Source organism: Labrus mixtus, chromosome 7 (genome assembly GCF_963584025.1).
Source record: "Labrus mixtus chromosome 7, fLabMix1.1, whole genome shotgun sequence".
Taxonomy (NCBI): Eukaryota; Metazoa; Chordata; class Actinopteri; order Labriformes; family Labridae; genus Labrus; species Labrus mixtus.
In genome coordinates this window covers 22,513,348-22,528,813 of record NC_083618.1, presented here as the reverse complement: position 1 = coordinate 22,528,813, position 15,466 = coordinate 22,513,348, and the positions used below count along the sequence as shown (strand labels likewise).

Here is a 15,466-nt window from a genome sequence, read left to right as displayed (position 1 = left end):
TTCACAATATTTTATTTTTATACTTTATAACAGTTGCTCCATTTACAGTATGTGATTATTTCCAACGAAAATGTTTTCAACACAAAATTGGGAATGAAAAGAATAAGAAAACTACCAACAAAGCAGCATCAACATTAAAAACAACGAGGCGCCGAGAAAAAAACGCTATTGCCAATTCAAAGTGGAGGTTTCCACATTTCTAAATTAGATTAATCTTCATATTTTACATTTGTAAGTATTCATTCACAAACGTCATATCGCAATATTTCTTATAAAATGTGTTACTGGCTCAACTGAACAGATGTTTTCCCCAATAAATAAAACTGTAAAAAATAACACAAAATCAAGATGAATGTATTTCTCTGAAAAAAATACATTTGCCTTGACTAATATGGAAAGGAATAAGTATAAAAAAAACATGAAATTCATTTGCTGTTGTATCTCAAAGTTGCCCTTTAAACTCTGAGTATCTTTATAAACTTTGGAACTTCCTGCAGCCATTCTTCTGAGTCCATCTGTATCCTACTTGATTTCTATGAGCACCAATAGAGGAGCGATCGTAATCTCTTGAAGCATGGCACTTCCTGTTTTTTGTTTTTTTACACGACTGAGCTGCTGTTGTCGCTGAGGAGCAGAACGTCTCTTCATCGGCTTATCATTTTCACCACAGCACGAGTGACTGCTTTACCTGCAAATGGTGAGACTTTTAAGTGCTACTAAACTGAAACTTGAGTGGGAGAGAGAATAAGTGTGTGTTTAGACAGAAGAATTGTTGCTACAGAAGTGAGTGGTCTTACAAGAAAATCTTGCCATATGTGTCTCAATTTTTTTTAAGTCTTGATTTCTTTGGTTTTGTGTTTCACCTTCAAACTTAGGAAAATATTATTTGTCAGACTAGAAAATTTTGAGCTGTATTCGGGCTTTGTCCTCTGCATGTTATTAAAAAGCTAAAAATTTAAATTTACATGCAAAAAAGAACGAGTACTTAGTAATCAAATTGTGTTAAGTGTGAATTATTATATCTTTATTTCATTTGTTTTATTTAATGGCGGCTGGGATCAGCTCCATCCCCGCAACCCAGAACGGGGAAAAGCAGTATAGCTAATGAATGGATGGATAATCAGATGTCTTTCTTTAATTTGTGTTTTAGTGCTCGATTTTCTACTCATGGCAAATAAAAGAAGAATAAGCAAATGTACACTCCATGCTATTAAGTCAGCTATGGAAAACCTTACATTTAGGACAAAGAAAAGACCAGGTCCCGATAAAGCAAAACATTACATTCAAAGAGGCAGACTTGATTTAAAATTATAGTCATGGTAAAGATTTTATTGTCCTGGTTAAAGTTGAAGGTAGGTCTGGTTAAAGTTGAAGTAGTGCATGTCCTTCTATCACTGTGTGTTGACTCAGGCCCCCTGGTGGCTGACCTGCAGTACTGCAGCTTGCCTGCTCCTGGTTCACGTTGGCCCAGTCGTCACTCAGTCCTGCGGTGGTTTTCCAGGGATTCCTGGGATACCGGGCACCCATGGCCCCAACGGCTTAGACGGCACCAAGGGAGAGAAGGGAGACCCCGGTGAGCTCAAACATGGAGACGGACATCTTTGTGTTTTTATAGTATTTTTTAAAACGTTAATCACATATGGATGTAATTTGTATTTCCTACTGAGTAGCTGTTAAACTTAACATGTTGAGTTTAGTGTTTATTAAATCAAAACATTTTGTGGGGATGTTGCTCTTGTGTACAGTAAGTATTTGTTTTGTTTTTTTACTCTACAAACTCGACCAATCACTCGATGGATCACTTGTCTGTGGACTGTCGTATTGAAGCTCTACATTGAGAATCAACCACTTTGATGTATTTGATCCAGTGTACGGACAAGAGGGTGGAAACAATTAGCTCTGACCTTATCTGAACATAAGGTCATTTTTTTCCTCATAAACTAAAAAAAAAAGAAAAGAAATAGGCTCAACAATTTACTTCTTTTGCAATCAGTGGAATCGCCCCCTGCTGGGCATTTTGAAAAAAAATATTTTCACTCTTGCAGAAGAAATCTACCACTATTTAAACTGAAAAATCTTGCACGTATATATCCTATGTCTCTCTGTAATTAATGATCCCTCAGAGCCAAAGACACGACATCTCAAATAAACACGAAATAAGTAGGCAAATAAGTGGAAGTGTATTATTTTAATAAAAGCGTGGTCCTTTCTATATTTGCAGCAAGTTTTGTTTAACTATATGTGTGGTGTCAAACTGTAAGTGAATAAAGTTGTTAAGTAATATTCATGATGGTTTTTCTTTTTTTCTCTCATAGTAGTACAGAGTTACCTTTACTTTTTGAAGATAAAACGTATTTTTCATTTCAGTTTCAGTTGACATAAACAACCCTGTGACATGTAATAACTGTGTGACTGTCTGCGCAGGTGAGGCAGGTCAGCCTGTCAGGGGACAGAAAGGGTCACCAGGTATGCGGGGCCCACCTGGACGGCCTGGGCTGAAGGGGGACTTGGGTCTCCCAGGACCTCCAGGTAATTTAGGCCATCAAGGCGCTAAAGGAAGACCCTTCAACTCGGCCAGCGAGCAGAAATCCTTCTTCTCCTACAAACGGGTTTCAACAGATCCACCAGAGACCGACATAGCCATGGACTTCAACAAGTCAGTGCTTTGAGCTACTGATGAACTTAAAACTATGAGTGTTTTGATGATAGAGAGGAAAACCAACAACCATGTAATGGTGATTCAAAAACTGTTTCATGTTTAATGTGTTTAACTTTCCTACAGAGTGATTTTGCCAGATCTGGGTCCACAGTTTCAAGGAGAATCCTTGACAAATGGGACGTACACCAGCATCATCAAAGGCATTTATTTCTTCAGTTACCACGTTTCAGCTAAAAGCAGAGTGAGTCCGAAGAGTGAAACTGGTCTGAGTATCTGATTCTTTACTTTAGACTTTCTGTCTCCTTTACCTTTTCACCAAACTCTCAATTTACTTTAAAGTCCTGAAGGCCGATTTAGTTTTATGTTAGATATAAATCTGCCCAAGGACATTTTAGAGACAGATGTTTTAATTACTACGACAGCAGTAACTTTAACTAACTAAAGGTGGAGTCTCTATTTCTTTATATTTTTAGGGTCTAAAATTTAGACTTTGCTTTTGGGACCAATTGTTCATTTAGACTCAAAATGAACAATTGGTCCCAAAAGCTTTTGAACTGATGTAGTGCAACAGTATAATGACTGAAACAGAAGACATGAGGTCAAATGAGCTCCATAGAAATGTACAAACTAAAAATACAGTTTTTTGCCACAGACAGCTTTGTGCAAAATCAATGTTCACAAATGGATGATGCTTGTTTTTGCTGCAGACAGTGCTGACAGAAAAGATCCCTACAGAGAGGTCCTTTTATTTAGAGTGAAGTACTTTTTAGAAACCTAAAATGTCTGCTTTGCTGTTTTCAAAAAACCAGACTCCATTAACAAAAATGTTGATTTTACCTCACAATGCGCAGGATTAAACGGTCATGTCACAGCACGACTTTATGACTGCTATATGTGTGATCTCATCCAGGTGTGTCTGAAGCTGATGAAGGGCAGTGATGTTCACACGACGCTGTGCGACGCGGCCGATGGGTTTCTGGTCACCTCCGGCTCGGCGATGCTGGAGCTTGAGGTCGGAGACACGGTGTCTCTGGAGTCCACCAGGTACAACAACATCGTGACGAGCCCGAGCACCAGCCACACCTTCACCGGCTTCCTCATCTTCCCAACCGCCTAGACCCCCACCCTGAAAACGTTTTAATTAACATCACAGACTTTGTGACATCACAGCACCTGAATCAATAAAGACTGGCATTGAAGTACAACATTTTACTTGTTAATTTCATTTTCAAACTCACAAACTTGTTTTTCCGATGTGTCCGACACCAAATGAATGCAGGGTAACTCCACACAATCAAACACAGGCGAGGCTGAAGCCCTGAATAAACTTGTTTTTAATTACGCCTGTGTAAACCCAGGACATCTGCCTCGGTACCCTGCGGTGGTTTGGAGCGTTGATTGTGCACGTCCTCAGAAATTAACGCTACACGTCCGCGAGATGCAGTATGCACATTACCGCTAGGAGCAGTGTAGGGTTGTAACATCCGAGACGCCAGAGGGCCGCTACAACAAGGGCGGAAAGTTTTAAAGAAATGTTAATAGATCATGTCCCGCATTATGATGTGTCATTGTCGTTGCATAGCAACAAACATGCGTGCCAAAATAGCTGGTGACAGATCCTCTCTTTTTCGGTGTTTTACGCAGTCTGATTTGAGTGGCGCTCCCTCTTGAGGAATCCTCCAGTAACACACGTTGTACATAGTCAAGTATGTGAACAATGGCGTTAACGAAGCAGCAGGTCATCTACACGTAAACGTGGTTCAAAAGTAAGTATATTTGAGTCTTAAAGGAAGAATATGCGACTTTATGATGCAGTAGATGTCGCCCTTGAGCACCAGCATGAAACCAGAACAACTCGCGCTGCATAGTTGTGTTAGCATGCTAATGCTAGCGATCTTTATAATGCTCGTAGCTTCACACTGCATGTAAATTTACACAAAATGACCGTGATCCGAAAACGCTTACGTGACATTCAAATAAGAAGTGAGTAGGCCTACAGTATGTTATTCTTCTTTTCTCTAGTCCCTCAATTAAACAGCTTTTATATGCCAGGGGAGGAGCCGGCCAGCCGTCCCGTCCATGTAAACACGCTGTAGATACGGCTCAGACAACATCACAGACAGTGGGACTCGGGTGTCACACTCATTGTAGACAGTCATGACTCACAGAGTTATTTTCAGAGGATGTATTGGATTTCTGCTGTACTTCTGTGTAAAATGTCGCACATTCAGCCTTTAACAAGACACAGGTGAGGACAATGAGTGCAATCAGAAAGGGAGGGAAACGCATAGAGGGAGGATGTAACCATAGACCAGAAACACTGGCGGCAAAAACTACAAAATGAAACAGGAAACACTAAAGCTTAAACTCAGGAACATGAGCAACATACAAGCAACATGAGGGAACAATTCACAATAAAACAGGAAATGAATTCTAAACACTGAAATGAACAAAATATAACACTTAACAAGAACCAATCATGACAATAAGTAATGATTAATAAATATATGGATGTTCAACATGAACACAGGATATTTTAAGAGAAAGCATAATGGAATTGTGAAATTAGACATTTAATAATTAACATTGTGGTGTGTAACATTTCCTGCACTAGCTGACTCTATAAAAACACAGAGGTGTCAGGTGTACAACTCTCTGAATGACACCAAACCAGAAGTTCATTAAAAATGAATCCAACAGTATCGGGTTGTCCAACACTTAACCTTACACCTGTGTGTGTGTGTGTGTGCTTGTGTGTGTTGTGGATGGACAGTTAAACAGGAAGTATAGGATTCATACTGAGGCCACTTTTTTCGTGTAGGAGGAAGATGGCGTCAAAATCATTCAAACATGAAATGATGAAAGGAAATGAGAATAATCTAAACTACCAACATTGTGCACATACAGTTTTCATAAAATCACCTAAATCCCCAAACGTGAACTGCTCGGACATCTTGGTAATTCATGTCTGAAGTATGAACTTCAGCCGAGGGTGTCGGTGGCTGACTTGTTGTTGAACACACCGTTCCTGGCGTAAAAGGTGTTCTTCACCACTGACGACTTGGCCCGGGACGGAGTTGTGTAATCCAGAGTGTAGTCACCTGAGGAAGCAGGCAGAACATGTTAACCTGGAGGGGAATAAGTAGAGCATAGATCTGTCACCAGCACTGATGATAGTCAAGGACGGAAACAACGCTTTTAATCACCTTATTGCACTGTGAGGATGTCTTTAGTTGGACAGACAGGTGCCAAATTAGCTTGTGCTAGCTTGCTCAATTATTGACTTTTCTTATGTAATATTCTCAGGTAGCTTGCAGCGTCGGTGCAAGCAGTTAACATACACGCTTATCACTTTGGGCCCAGGAGGAGGGGCCAAAATGTTATGCTGCAACAAACATGGCTACTGACTCTACTTTAAAAGAGACTATTCATGCATTTATCTCAGCATGTGGACTTTTTTTGTGGCATAGTAAGAAGGTAAACATGGTAACCCGTTTGATAAAGGTTTCGTAGTCAGTGTCCTACCGAGCCTCCAGCCGTACTCCCAGGACGAGAGCACGGGAAAGTCAAACCTCTCCTCAGGTCTGATCCGCCCACGTCTCTGCAGGTACAGACTGCGCCCTTTCCCCTGTAGAGGACATTTAGTTTAGGGTCAACATCATGCAGAAATATTGGAATACTGACCGATAGCTGTATGCATGTGGAGGTGTATTAGTCCGAGTTTTTCTGTTTTATGCATAATCTTCTGTATGGTGATTTAGGTTCTAAGGAGACAATCTGAAATATTTAGAGCACTCTCCTGCAAACAACCTTAGATTGATGCTTCTACTGGAGCGTTTGTCTTGTAAAAAACTAAAATAAATATGATGTTTAAGGGAACGAAAATAAAGTGTTGCAGTGAGCCGTACATGATGAGAGGATTCCTGATAGAGAGCGCTTCTTGTCTGTGGAGAAACAGGTCTCATGAGGGGGGCGACACTGAGCCGCCGCTCCTCGTCCAAAGAGACCACAGGAGGAGGAGGAGGAGGGGGAGGTTTTGGTTTCATAGTTACAGTAGGAAGAACAGTCCTGTTGGGTGGGACAGTAATACAGGATTACTAAATATTTGTAATTATTAAAGAAATACATTTACACAAAACAGTCAAAAGCTAAAACTTTAGGAAGAATTACAGAAACAGTTCAATCAATCGATCAATTATGTGCCGATGGAGACATGAGCTAATCAGAACCAGGCTGTACACATGTTCATCTCTGCTGACAAAACCTTTTTTGAATGTGGTGTGTATGTGACTTCGGGCGCTTCTGCAGCCAGCCTCTAGTGGACACTCGATGAACTGCAGGATTTTGCACTTCCACATCGGCTTCATTTTTCAACACCAGAGGTTGCCGCTTGGTAAAACATGGTGTTTGCTACAGGACTCTCGTTTGTTGCGTTTAAGAATCGACTTTTATATAGCTCGGAGACAAAAACAATTAGAAACAGCTAACACCTGATCAAGCTGCGTGGGTCACACTTTAGTATTCAGACATGGCTGCTATCAGAGCTGAAGATTTACAGGAAAGTCCATTACAGTATATAAATCAGCTCACCTGTGGTCTGCAGGTAGATGGGGCAGCTGTGTGGTTTCTGCGCTAGTGTTTCCAGGATTATAGCAGGAAGGGTAATGCTCGGCATAGCGTCTCTTCCACGCCAAACGGGTCATCATCTCCTTCTGGATCTGCTCTCTGTAGCAGTTCTGGCTCTGAGTCGTCAGCAGGTAACGCATCTCCAAAAATTAAAATAAAACTAGATTATCTCTCCAGTCACATTTATTGTCTTTGTACCTTAGATGGACACTGAACGGTCCATCACAAAAAAGATTATGAAATAAAGGATCTTTCAACCGGACAGTCAACCCTTTAATGCCAAGTTGCAGAAGTACTTGAACTCCCTCAAAGTTGAATTCATAACAACAAGGTATAAAACAAGAAAAAACTTTAAATACAATTGTATAAAAGCACTGAAGCCGTTCTATATGTTAAGCTAAAAAGTCAGCTCTCTTTTCAAGCTGCATGCCTTTATGTACAGATAAAACTCCTGCAACGATGAAGACGCATTAATTAAATGAAAATATATATAATAATATCTTAATTTACCTTGGTGTGCTGGTTGCAGAGCTGTGCAGGATCAGCTTCTCTGTGGAAATGGGATGTGGATCAGATAACGCTCTGCAACACACAGAAACATGAGACACACACACACACACACACACACACACACACACACACTTTTCTTTTCTCACACACCGGAAACCCTCCTACATGAACCTAAACATGATCTTTTGTTTAACATATCCCCACAGAGATAGAAATGTGGCCATCGATAATGACCCCACAGGACGGAGGGGTCGTTGGGTGCTGGAGCTGGACCCTTTCAACTGGACCATTATGCACAAGTACGGCCCTAGCCCTAAAAATGCGGACGCTCTTTCCCACAGGCCCGTTTCCCCTGGCTCTGTTGGGGCGACAACAGACCACGTTGTGGGCTCAGTGGACTGCTCTGCGGTCTCACCAGGAACACGATCTGACCTACAGACTGCTTATTCTCTCTGCTGCACTAACTCCAAACTGCAGGTCGCACAGCACAAAGACCTTGACATTAGTGTGGTGCTGGCCTGCCTAGAGCATAACGCAGCACGACCACCTTGCAGGCGCCTGGGGGGGAGCCTCAGGTTGCCTTAAAAGGCTTTGGACTGAATTTGGCCGCTTGTCGGTCATTGATGGACTGTTGTGTAGGACTGTACTCTCATCATCCACTGGAAGTTCAGGTTGTAATCCCCACATCTGTGGTGCCCGAACTGCTTCAGTGTCTGCATGGGGGGCCAGCCGCTGCGCACTTTTCAGCAGACCGTGTGTGGGAGAAGGCCAGACAATCCTGCTACTGGCCTTTCATGCTGAGAGACATTAGGGTGTGGTGTGAGCAGTGCAAAGCCTGTCAGACTTGCAAGTCCCCGGTCCCCAAGCAGAAGGCTCCCATGGGGGGATCTCTGGTTGACCGCCCTCTGCAACGGGTGGCCGCAGATATTCTGGAACTGCCTGTGACATCTCGGGGGAATAGGTACGTGTTGGTTGTGGAGGATTATTTTTACTAAGTTTGTTAATGTGTACGCCCTTCCAAACCAGACTGCTCACACGGTTGCTCGCTGTCTTTTTGAGGATTATGTTCTGAGGTCCTGCACACCGACCAGGGCCGCCAGTTTGAGGCGGACGTGATTCAGGGTCTCTGTCAGATGTTGGGGATCAAGAAAACGTGCACCACGGCATACAATCTGAAGTCGGACGGAATGGTGAAACGTCATAATCGTACTCTGATTGACCAGCGTGCTAAGATGTTGCTCTCTCATGGGGGGCGAATGGGACAGTTATGTCAAACAGGTCGCTTTTGCATACAACACCTCTAGACACGTCAGCACCTGGTTCACCCCCTTTTACCTCATGCATGGTCGGGAGGCGCGTGTCCCTGCTGATGTGCTTGTGCCTGGTGTTGTTTCAGACTCTCGGGGGGGGGCTGGATCTCTGCCATGGTATGTGTCATCCATGGTGGATGGACTGGAGGCTGCTTTTTTCAGCCGCCAGGCTCAATGCTGCAGAGGCTCATGAGAGACAAAAACTGTATTATGACGCTGATGTTTGCCACCGTGCCTATGAGGCGGGAGAGATGGTGTGGTTGAATAATTCCACTGAGAGCCACACGAAGGTGGCGCCACATTGGAAGGGCCCATACCGGGTCATGGAGGCGTTGGCGTCTGGAGGTGAGGCTGCACTGACTTACCGCATAACTCTCTGGACTCTCTGGAGAGGATCACCATGACAGACTGAAACGTTATACTTTGCCAGTGCCGTCAGGGACTGTTGGTGGCTCCCCTCCTACCCTTCAAGTATCTCCTCTTTTGGGGGTTTCGCCACTCCCGTTGTCACCGCAAATGGTTGAGCAACAACTGACTGGGGGTGTGGACATGAGTCTGTATGGGGAGTTTTCGAGGCCGAACTAGTGCAGTCACGAAGGGGGCGTGTCCTGAGACCACCTTCACGTCTTCGGGATTTTGTGAGGTTCAGAGTTTGATGCTTTGTGTTTGTTTCCCTCTTTCTGGGATGTTTTTTCATGTGTTTTTGCTGTTCATGTTAAGCACATTTGGGTGACAACAGTGATACACAGGTTTTCTTTTCATGCTCAGGTTAAATTCTGCTAGGGGACTGTTTTGAGAGGTCTCCTGTTGTCTCATGGGTGCCTGTGCCAATGTTTTATGTGAAACGGGGACGTTTCAAGTTGAGGGGGGGGGGACGTATGTAACAGATTGTTGTGTTTGTTATATGTATTGTATATCTCATTCGCTTTTAGAGTGAGGTGTCCCTAGAGAGTTACCGTAGCTGCCGTAAAGCAGTTGTTGTTGTTATCCTGTTCGCGGTACACAGGTGTGTGTGTAATAAAGTGGAAGCCGTGGATAAAGAAGCTCCCCGCCTATGTGCCGTTTATTGTTTTCTTAGTAAGTGTATCCGGTCCGACAAACCCAGAAATCTTGGTTACAGTATGATTTGATGCTACCCAGTGTTGCAGTGCAGGGTATACGAAATATCCTCTGATTGACATCATTAGTTGATTGACCATATTCAGTTGGATGCTACAATTCCTAGGATGGTGAAGGGGTGACCCTCACTAATCTGTCTCTAATTCACTAGCAGGACCGCTAACTAAATATGCAAGAGGAGTCTTATGTCAGTGTTAGTAACAGAAACCGTTTATCCTCCGCTGGACGGGACACTTAAAAAAATAATTTGGGAAAAATTAAGAGTATACCCACTCTTTTAGGCACCACTACACCACTGTTCTTACCCAAAAGGGACGCCCTTTCTATGGAGTATTCAAACAAGCAATGTGCAATTTTGCTAAATTCAATTCTCATATAACCCGTTCCTCAGAACAGTGCCTGACGGGAGGGTGGTGAACAGGATGGGATGCGTCCCTCATGATGTTTGAGGCTCGGCACGGTCAAAATAAAGTAAACAGAACTTTGTATCATTTTTTCTGTTTGTGTCATGATTTGGTTTTGTGTTTGAGTTTCCCTGTTTTATCCCAGTGTTGGTTGTTTCCCTTGTGTGTTAATGTTTCCTAGTGTTCATGGTTTCCTAGTTTTGTCTTCAGTGTTTTCTGTTTTATTTTATCATTTATTATCCTCGTGTGTCTCTGTGTTTTGTTAGACTCTTGAGTTCTGTGTGTCTTTAGTGTTTCAAGATTTATTTTGTTTTGTCCTCAGTGTTTCTGGTCTTGTGTTTCTCCCTGCCTTGATTGCCCTGATTGTCTTCACCTGTGTCATTAGTCTCACCTGTGTCTGATTACCCCATGTCTATTTAGTCTCTGTGTTTCTTTGCGTTTCTTTGTCAGTTCATTGTATGTGTTTGTCGGTTGTCATATGTCAGTATACCTGTGGCTCCTTGTTTTCTCCTGTTTGGATTTTTGGCAGTAAGTATTTGTTTGCCTTTTTGTTTAATTAAATATTTTTGTTAATTCTGCATTTGGGTCCTCCTTGGTTTTCTCGATCCGTGACAGTTTGTGTGTTTTCCCTCTTTTTAAACACTCAATAATTCATACAGAGATGTTCGTTGAACACAAACTGGAGTTCATGTTTTTTTGAAGTGGCCGTTTTTAAAACCGTTCTGACGTTTCAGAACTTGATTTTTGGCTCTAATTGCCTTCCCCACATTTACATACTGCTGCTGCTTTTCTTTTTTACAGACTTTTTATTAACTGACCACTAACATAACGGTGTGCTTCAGTTTCATCCTCACAGAGCGAACAGTACTTTAGTTTCACTTCTTTTTTTTTTTTACGTTATGGCTTCTTTTCAGACTCAAAGATTGTAGAGAGTTTCCCATCAATCATATCCACTCCGACGCTGTCAAACTTCCGACTCTAAATGATTGGATCTACCCCCTGTGACTGTTTTTTACACTTCTCAGGGTGAGATTCAGAGACTCTCTAACAGCTCGCAGTGGTCAGAAAAGAGTGGGAGGCAAGCAAGGGGGAGATGAACGACTTCCAACCCTCGTCCTCGACTTAAAAACTGAAAACTGGCGTTCAGGTGGAGGGTTATAAAGGACGAGAATCATTACTATAAAAAAGTGGATTAAAGCACCAGCAGGAAAACAAAGTCGGGGTTTAGTTTAGGAGACACAAACGGGGATCAAGATCCGTGGGAACATGATGCAACCTGTCACGATTTTTTCGCCCTTAAAAGAAGCTTCTGATTGGCTCCTGATTGTTTGGCACGTTTCTGCTCGTGGAGCTTATTAGAAACATGCAGAGGCTTTTTAGGTCGGGTACAATCACTTCTATCTGAACCAGTTCTCTTGCCCGCTTCCATCGCTGCAACACCTGTTGGTTTGACCTGATAACTGCTCTCATATCTGGAAAACTGAGGGGCGTCCAAAACGGCCGCGTGGGGGTCGCCTTAAAAGCGCCTACCTTCTCTGGTCCAAACAAATCCAGAGCATTCAGGACCAGAATCTAAAGTTAGAAGGAGGACATACTGGCTGCTGCATTGTTGTCAGAGAAGCTAGCACTTCAACATAGCATGTTTCCTTAAAGAGGTCATATTATGCTCTTTTGGGGGTTCATATATTTAATCTATGTATCTACTGAAGTATGTTCACAATAGCTAAAGTTTTCATGTACTGCCGCTCCATGCACCGGCTCACTTCTGACTCTCTAAGGCTCTGAAGTTCCCACCAAGTCTGATCTGATTGGTCGGCCTGTCGGCTCTGCCGTAATTGGTCAGTCGCTCAGCACAGTTCTCGGAAATGTCCCGCCCCTTTTACCATATTGGGAATGCAGCCACTGGCTCCGTCCGAGGGGAGCAAAAACATTAGCACCTTAGCACTACTGTGCTACCGCAGGCTGCGGCATATCGTGGGCGTGCTACAGAAGTTAACGGGCGTGCAACATGAGCTGCTGGGCTTAGATCAGTGATATCACACTGACAAGACGTCACACTGGCGAACAATTTTCGAGGGGGGCTAGAACCGAGCGTTACATGCAGCTAATACTACAGCTAACAGGAGGACGTAGAAGCTGCGTTTCCGCAGACTTTGAATTTTTGCTCATAGATGTGCCTTATTTTTACAGTCTATGGCCTAAACATGGACAGGACACTTGGAAAACACACTGAAGAAGCATAATATGACCCCTTTAATATCTGATCATATGGTAAGCTCACTTTATCATTTCAGTCAGTTTAATTACAGATTGGACCTTTAACTCATCCCTGAATGAAACTGGATGTAAAAAAAAAAAAAAAAGTTGCTTGAGGAAAAATTAAACAAATAAGTCTAAGACGGATCTTCATTCCAGTTGTTTTTAATTATCAAATGTACATCAGCTCATGTTTTAGTTTCACATTAAAACACCCATTCCCACATACAAAATGAGACGTTTATTCATTATCCCCCGTACAAAAATCCTCTCATCCCTTAAGTATCAAAAGGAGCAGTGATTAGGAAACAACTTGGGACAAACAGATTAATCCAGATTTGCACACAAACCAGTAATCTGACCTCTTCTCAGCTCAGATCTGATACTTATTGGTATTTTTCATGGTGTTATGCAGTGGTAGACGGGGCTTGTGTTTGTTGGTACTTTCAGGTGAATGTTCTCAGACAAATCAAGAAATAATGGATGATAGACTTTGGTCGCATTGATGATTTTATCCCACCAGAGGACGGGATTTCTACTCTATTTAGGCCGATGTGACACAGTTCAGAAATGAGCCACAGAGTTCAAAGTCAGATCTGTTTGTGTGTGAACATACAGCTGGAGGGACAACAGAGAACAACATGGAACCCACGACTCTACTTTGTAATGGAGTAGCGTCTCGAACAGTGCTGGATTCAGTAGTGAGAAGGCAGCTTTAACAGTCATCGACTTGTTTTGGCAACATTACAAACTCTAACAGGATTCTGGGAGTCAAGGTTGAAGAGCATAAAAAACAAAAACATCAGTAGTCGTGTGCAGTTAGGCGTTTTCCTGTCTGAGCGGTCACTGCTCTGAAGAAACATCTTACATACCATCAGATCACAAAGACTTCCAGTTTGACCAGATGTTTCTTTCACAGCACTTTGAAATTTTTAAGCGAAAAGTTCTGCACATATTGTCTTTTATTTTGGCGGGGAACTCAGCTGGTTGTTTGGCCCTCTAGTCCACAATCATGCAGCTTACACATCTCAAAGAAGTCCAAGAGAAACGTGTCCCTGATTTAAAGTCTGCTCCTCAAAGTGCTGTGTAATTCCAGTTATTTACTTTAATGTGAGCACTTTAAAGTTCAGATCCACTCGGCCCAAACCTTTTCTTAATCTTGTTAAATATTTTGGAGAAAGTTACAAATCAGGACGTTTTCATCCACTAACTCCTCGTGTTAAACCAGCATTCTTTAATATACCAATCGCCTTTTAAAATGAGCCAAAACCAGTGCAAAATTTGTCAATGTAGAATAGCGGTTCAGTCAGAATCTATTGCATCCAATCAGGTAATTTCTTTTTTAGAACAAGTCGTTTTCAGCACCGCTCTGTAAGATTTCGCCTTCCAGATTCACTGCACAAATTGTCCAGCTCATGTTATACATTCACAGCTGTGTTTAGTTTATCTTTTCTTTTTTTTCCAAGGACAGCTCGACAGGCTAAGAAACGTTACCACGTGTTAATTATTGGGGCAGAAAGTCAGAACATGTGATTTGAACTGAAGACAACATTAGTACATAAAGCATTATAAAGCAGCAGTTAATTGGACAGTCATTCGCAGTGCCACTAAGTTGTCCACTCAAACAGGGATGCAAAAAATGGCACATGAGGAGTGTCGGCAGGTCTTATTGTGGTGCATCATGGGACAGTGACTTGGAAAGGGGAGCCTGGGATGTGGTCCTCGCCCCACTTAACCACCAGGATGTAGTTTCCCCGCTCCTTCAGCACGTAGCTCACGTTGTACTGCAGGTTACCCATGTGTTTGACCAGAACCTCCTCACAGGGGACCTGAGGACCGTGCACGCCCACCAGGAGCATGTTCTTACCTGGGGAGATAAGTGGGAGAAAATCAGGATCAGAATCCAAACACTGATGTTCTTAAAGTTTGAGGAAGTCCATCTGGTTCTCAAACGTAGATTCCCGAAGTCAAAACAGATTTACAAGAACTTTGAATGAATTAAATGATCCAAAACTTAATTTTGTAATAATAGAAATCGGAAAAGAAAAACAGAAGATTAAAACTGTGACAACAATTTGAATTCTAACTTGGAGTATGTGATAGTTTATGACAAATGAGATTTGTAGTCTGAAGGCCTGTGTTCATGGGGGGCGTGCACTAACCACTAAGCTTCTTCTTCTTCTAAGTGAATCTTAAATTCAACATCTTCAGGGACCGACCTCAGCTTTGTTTGTGCTGGCAGCATAAATTTTCAATAAAAAAAAACTATGTAGATCAGGGTCAGCATCAGTTGTTTTTTGTCGCTATGCTCAGCGCTCAGAGTTGAAAAATGTTCAAGTTTTTGTAACAGCACTACACTCGTCATATTTCACTTCTCCCTAATCGACCAATCAAAATCAAGGAGGGGCGGGACTTCTGATATCAGTTTCGTAGAAAACAATGGCAGAGAAGAAACTAATCTGAGTTTCCAGGTGCAGAGCTGCTGCTGCTAATGGCAGGACAGGATTCCCTTCACATTACTTCCATGTGGAGGTTTTCGAGGGAAGTGGAGGTTAGCTTGCGTAACCTAGCAACAATGAGCA

At 42.5% G+C, this 15,466-nt stretch overlaps 4 protein-coding genes across 6 annotated transcripts in view; 1 reads left to right on the top strand and 3 right to left on the bottom strand.

Moving 5' to 3' along the window:
- Positions 1–15,466, bottom strand: part of dnase1l4.1 (deoxyribonuclease 1 like 4, tandem duplicate 1) — a 52,217-nt gene that overhangs the window by 29,922 nt on the left and 6,829 nt on the right. The window lies entirely within an intron of this gene.
- c1qb (complement component 1, q subcomponent, B chain) lies at positions 541–3,866 on the top strand. Its single transcript, XM_061041835.1, has 5 exons — positions 541–697; positions 1,411–1,573; positions 2,425–2,656; positions 2,783–2,900; positions 3,570–3,866. The coding sequence occupies exons 1-5, from the start codon at positions 695–697 to the stop codon at positions 3,774–3,776; spliced, it is 723 nt and encodes a 240-aa protein (XP_060897818.1). The 5' UTR covers positions 541–694; the 3' UTR covers positions 3,777–3,866.
- On the bottom strand, positions 5,461–7,957 carry LOC132977303 (protein SPMIP1). Its single transcript, XM_061041842.1, has 5 exons — positions 7,796–7,957; positions 7,250–7,425; positions 6,568–6,727; positions 6,185–6,287; positions 5,461–5,760 (listed from the first exon to the last, which is right to left on the bottom strand). The coding sequence occupies exons 2-5, from the start codon at positions 7,423–7,425 to the stop codon at positions 5,642–5,644; spliced, it is 558 nt and encodes a 185-aa protein (XP_060897825.1). The 5' UTR covers positions 7,796–7,957; the 3' UTR covers positions 5,461–5,641.
- The window catches only part of flnbl (filamin B, like), a 73,858-nt gene continuing 71,425 nt past the window's right edge, over positions 13,034–15,466 (bottom strand). For both annotated transcript variants that reach the window (XM_061041734.1, XM_061041735.1), the window contains one exon: positions 13,034–14,751. In XM_061041734.1, coding sequence (XP_060897717.1) covers positions 14,564–14,751 — 188 coding nt within the window. In that variant the 3' untranslated portion in view covers positions 13,034–14,563. The remainder of the gene's footprint in view (positions 14,752–15,466) is intronic.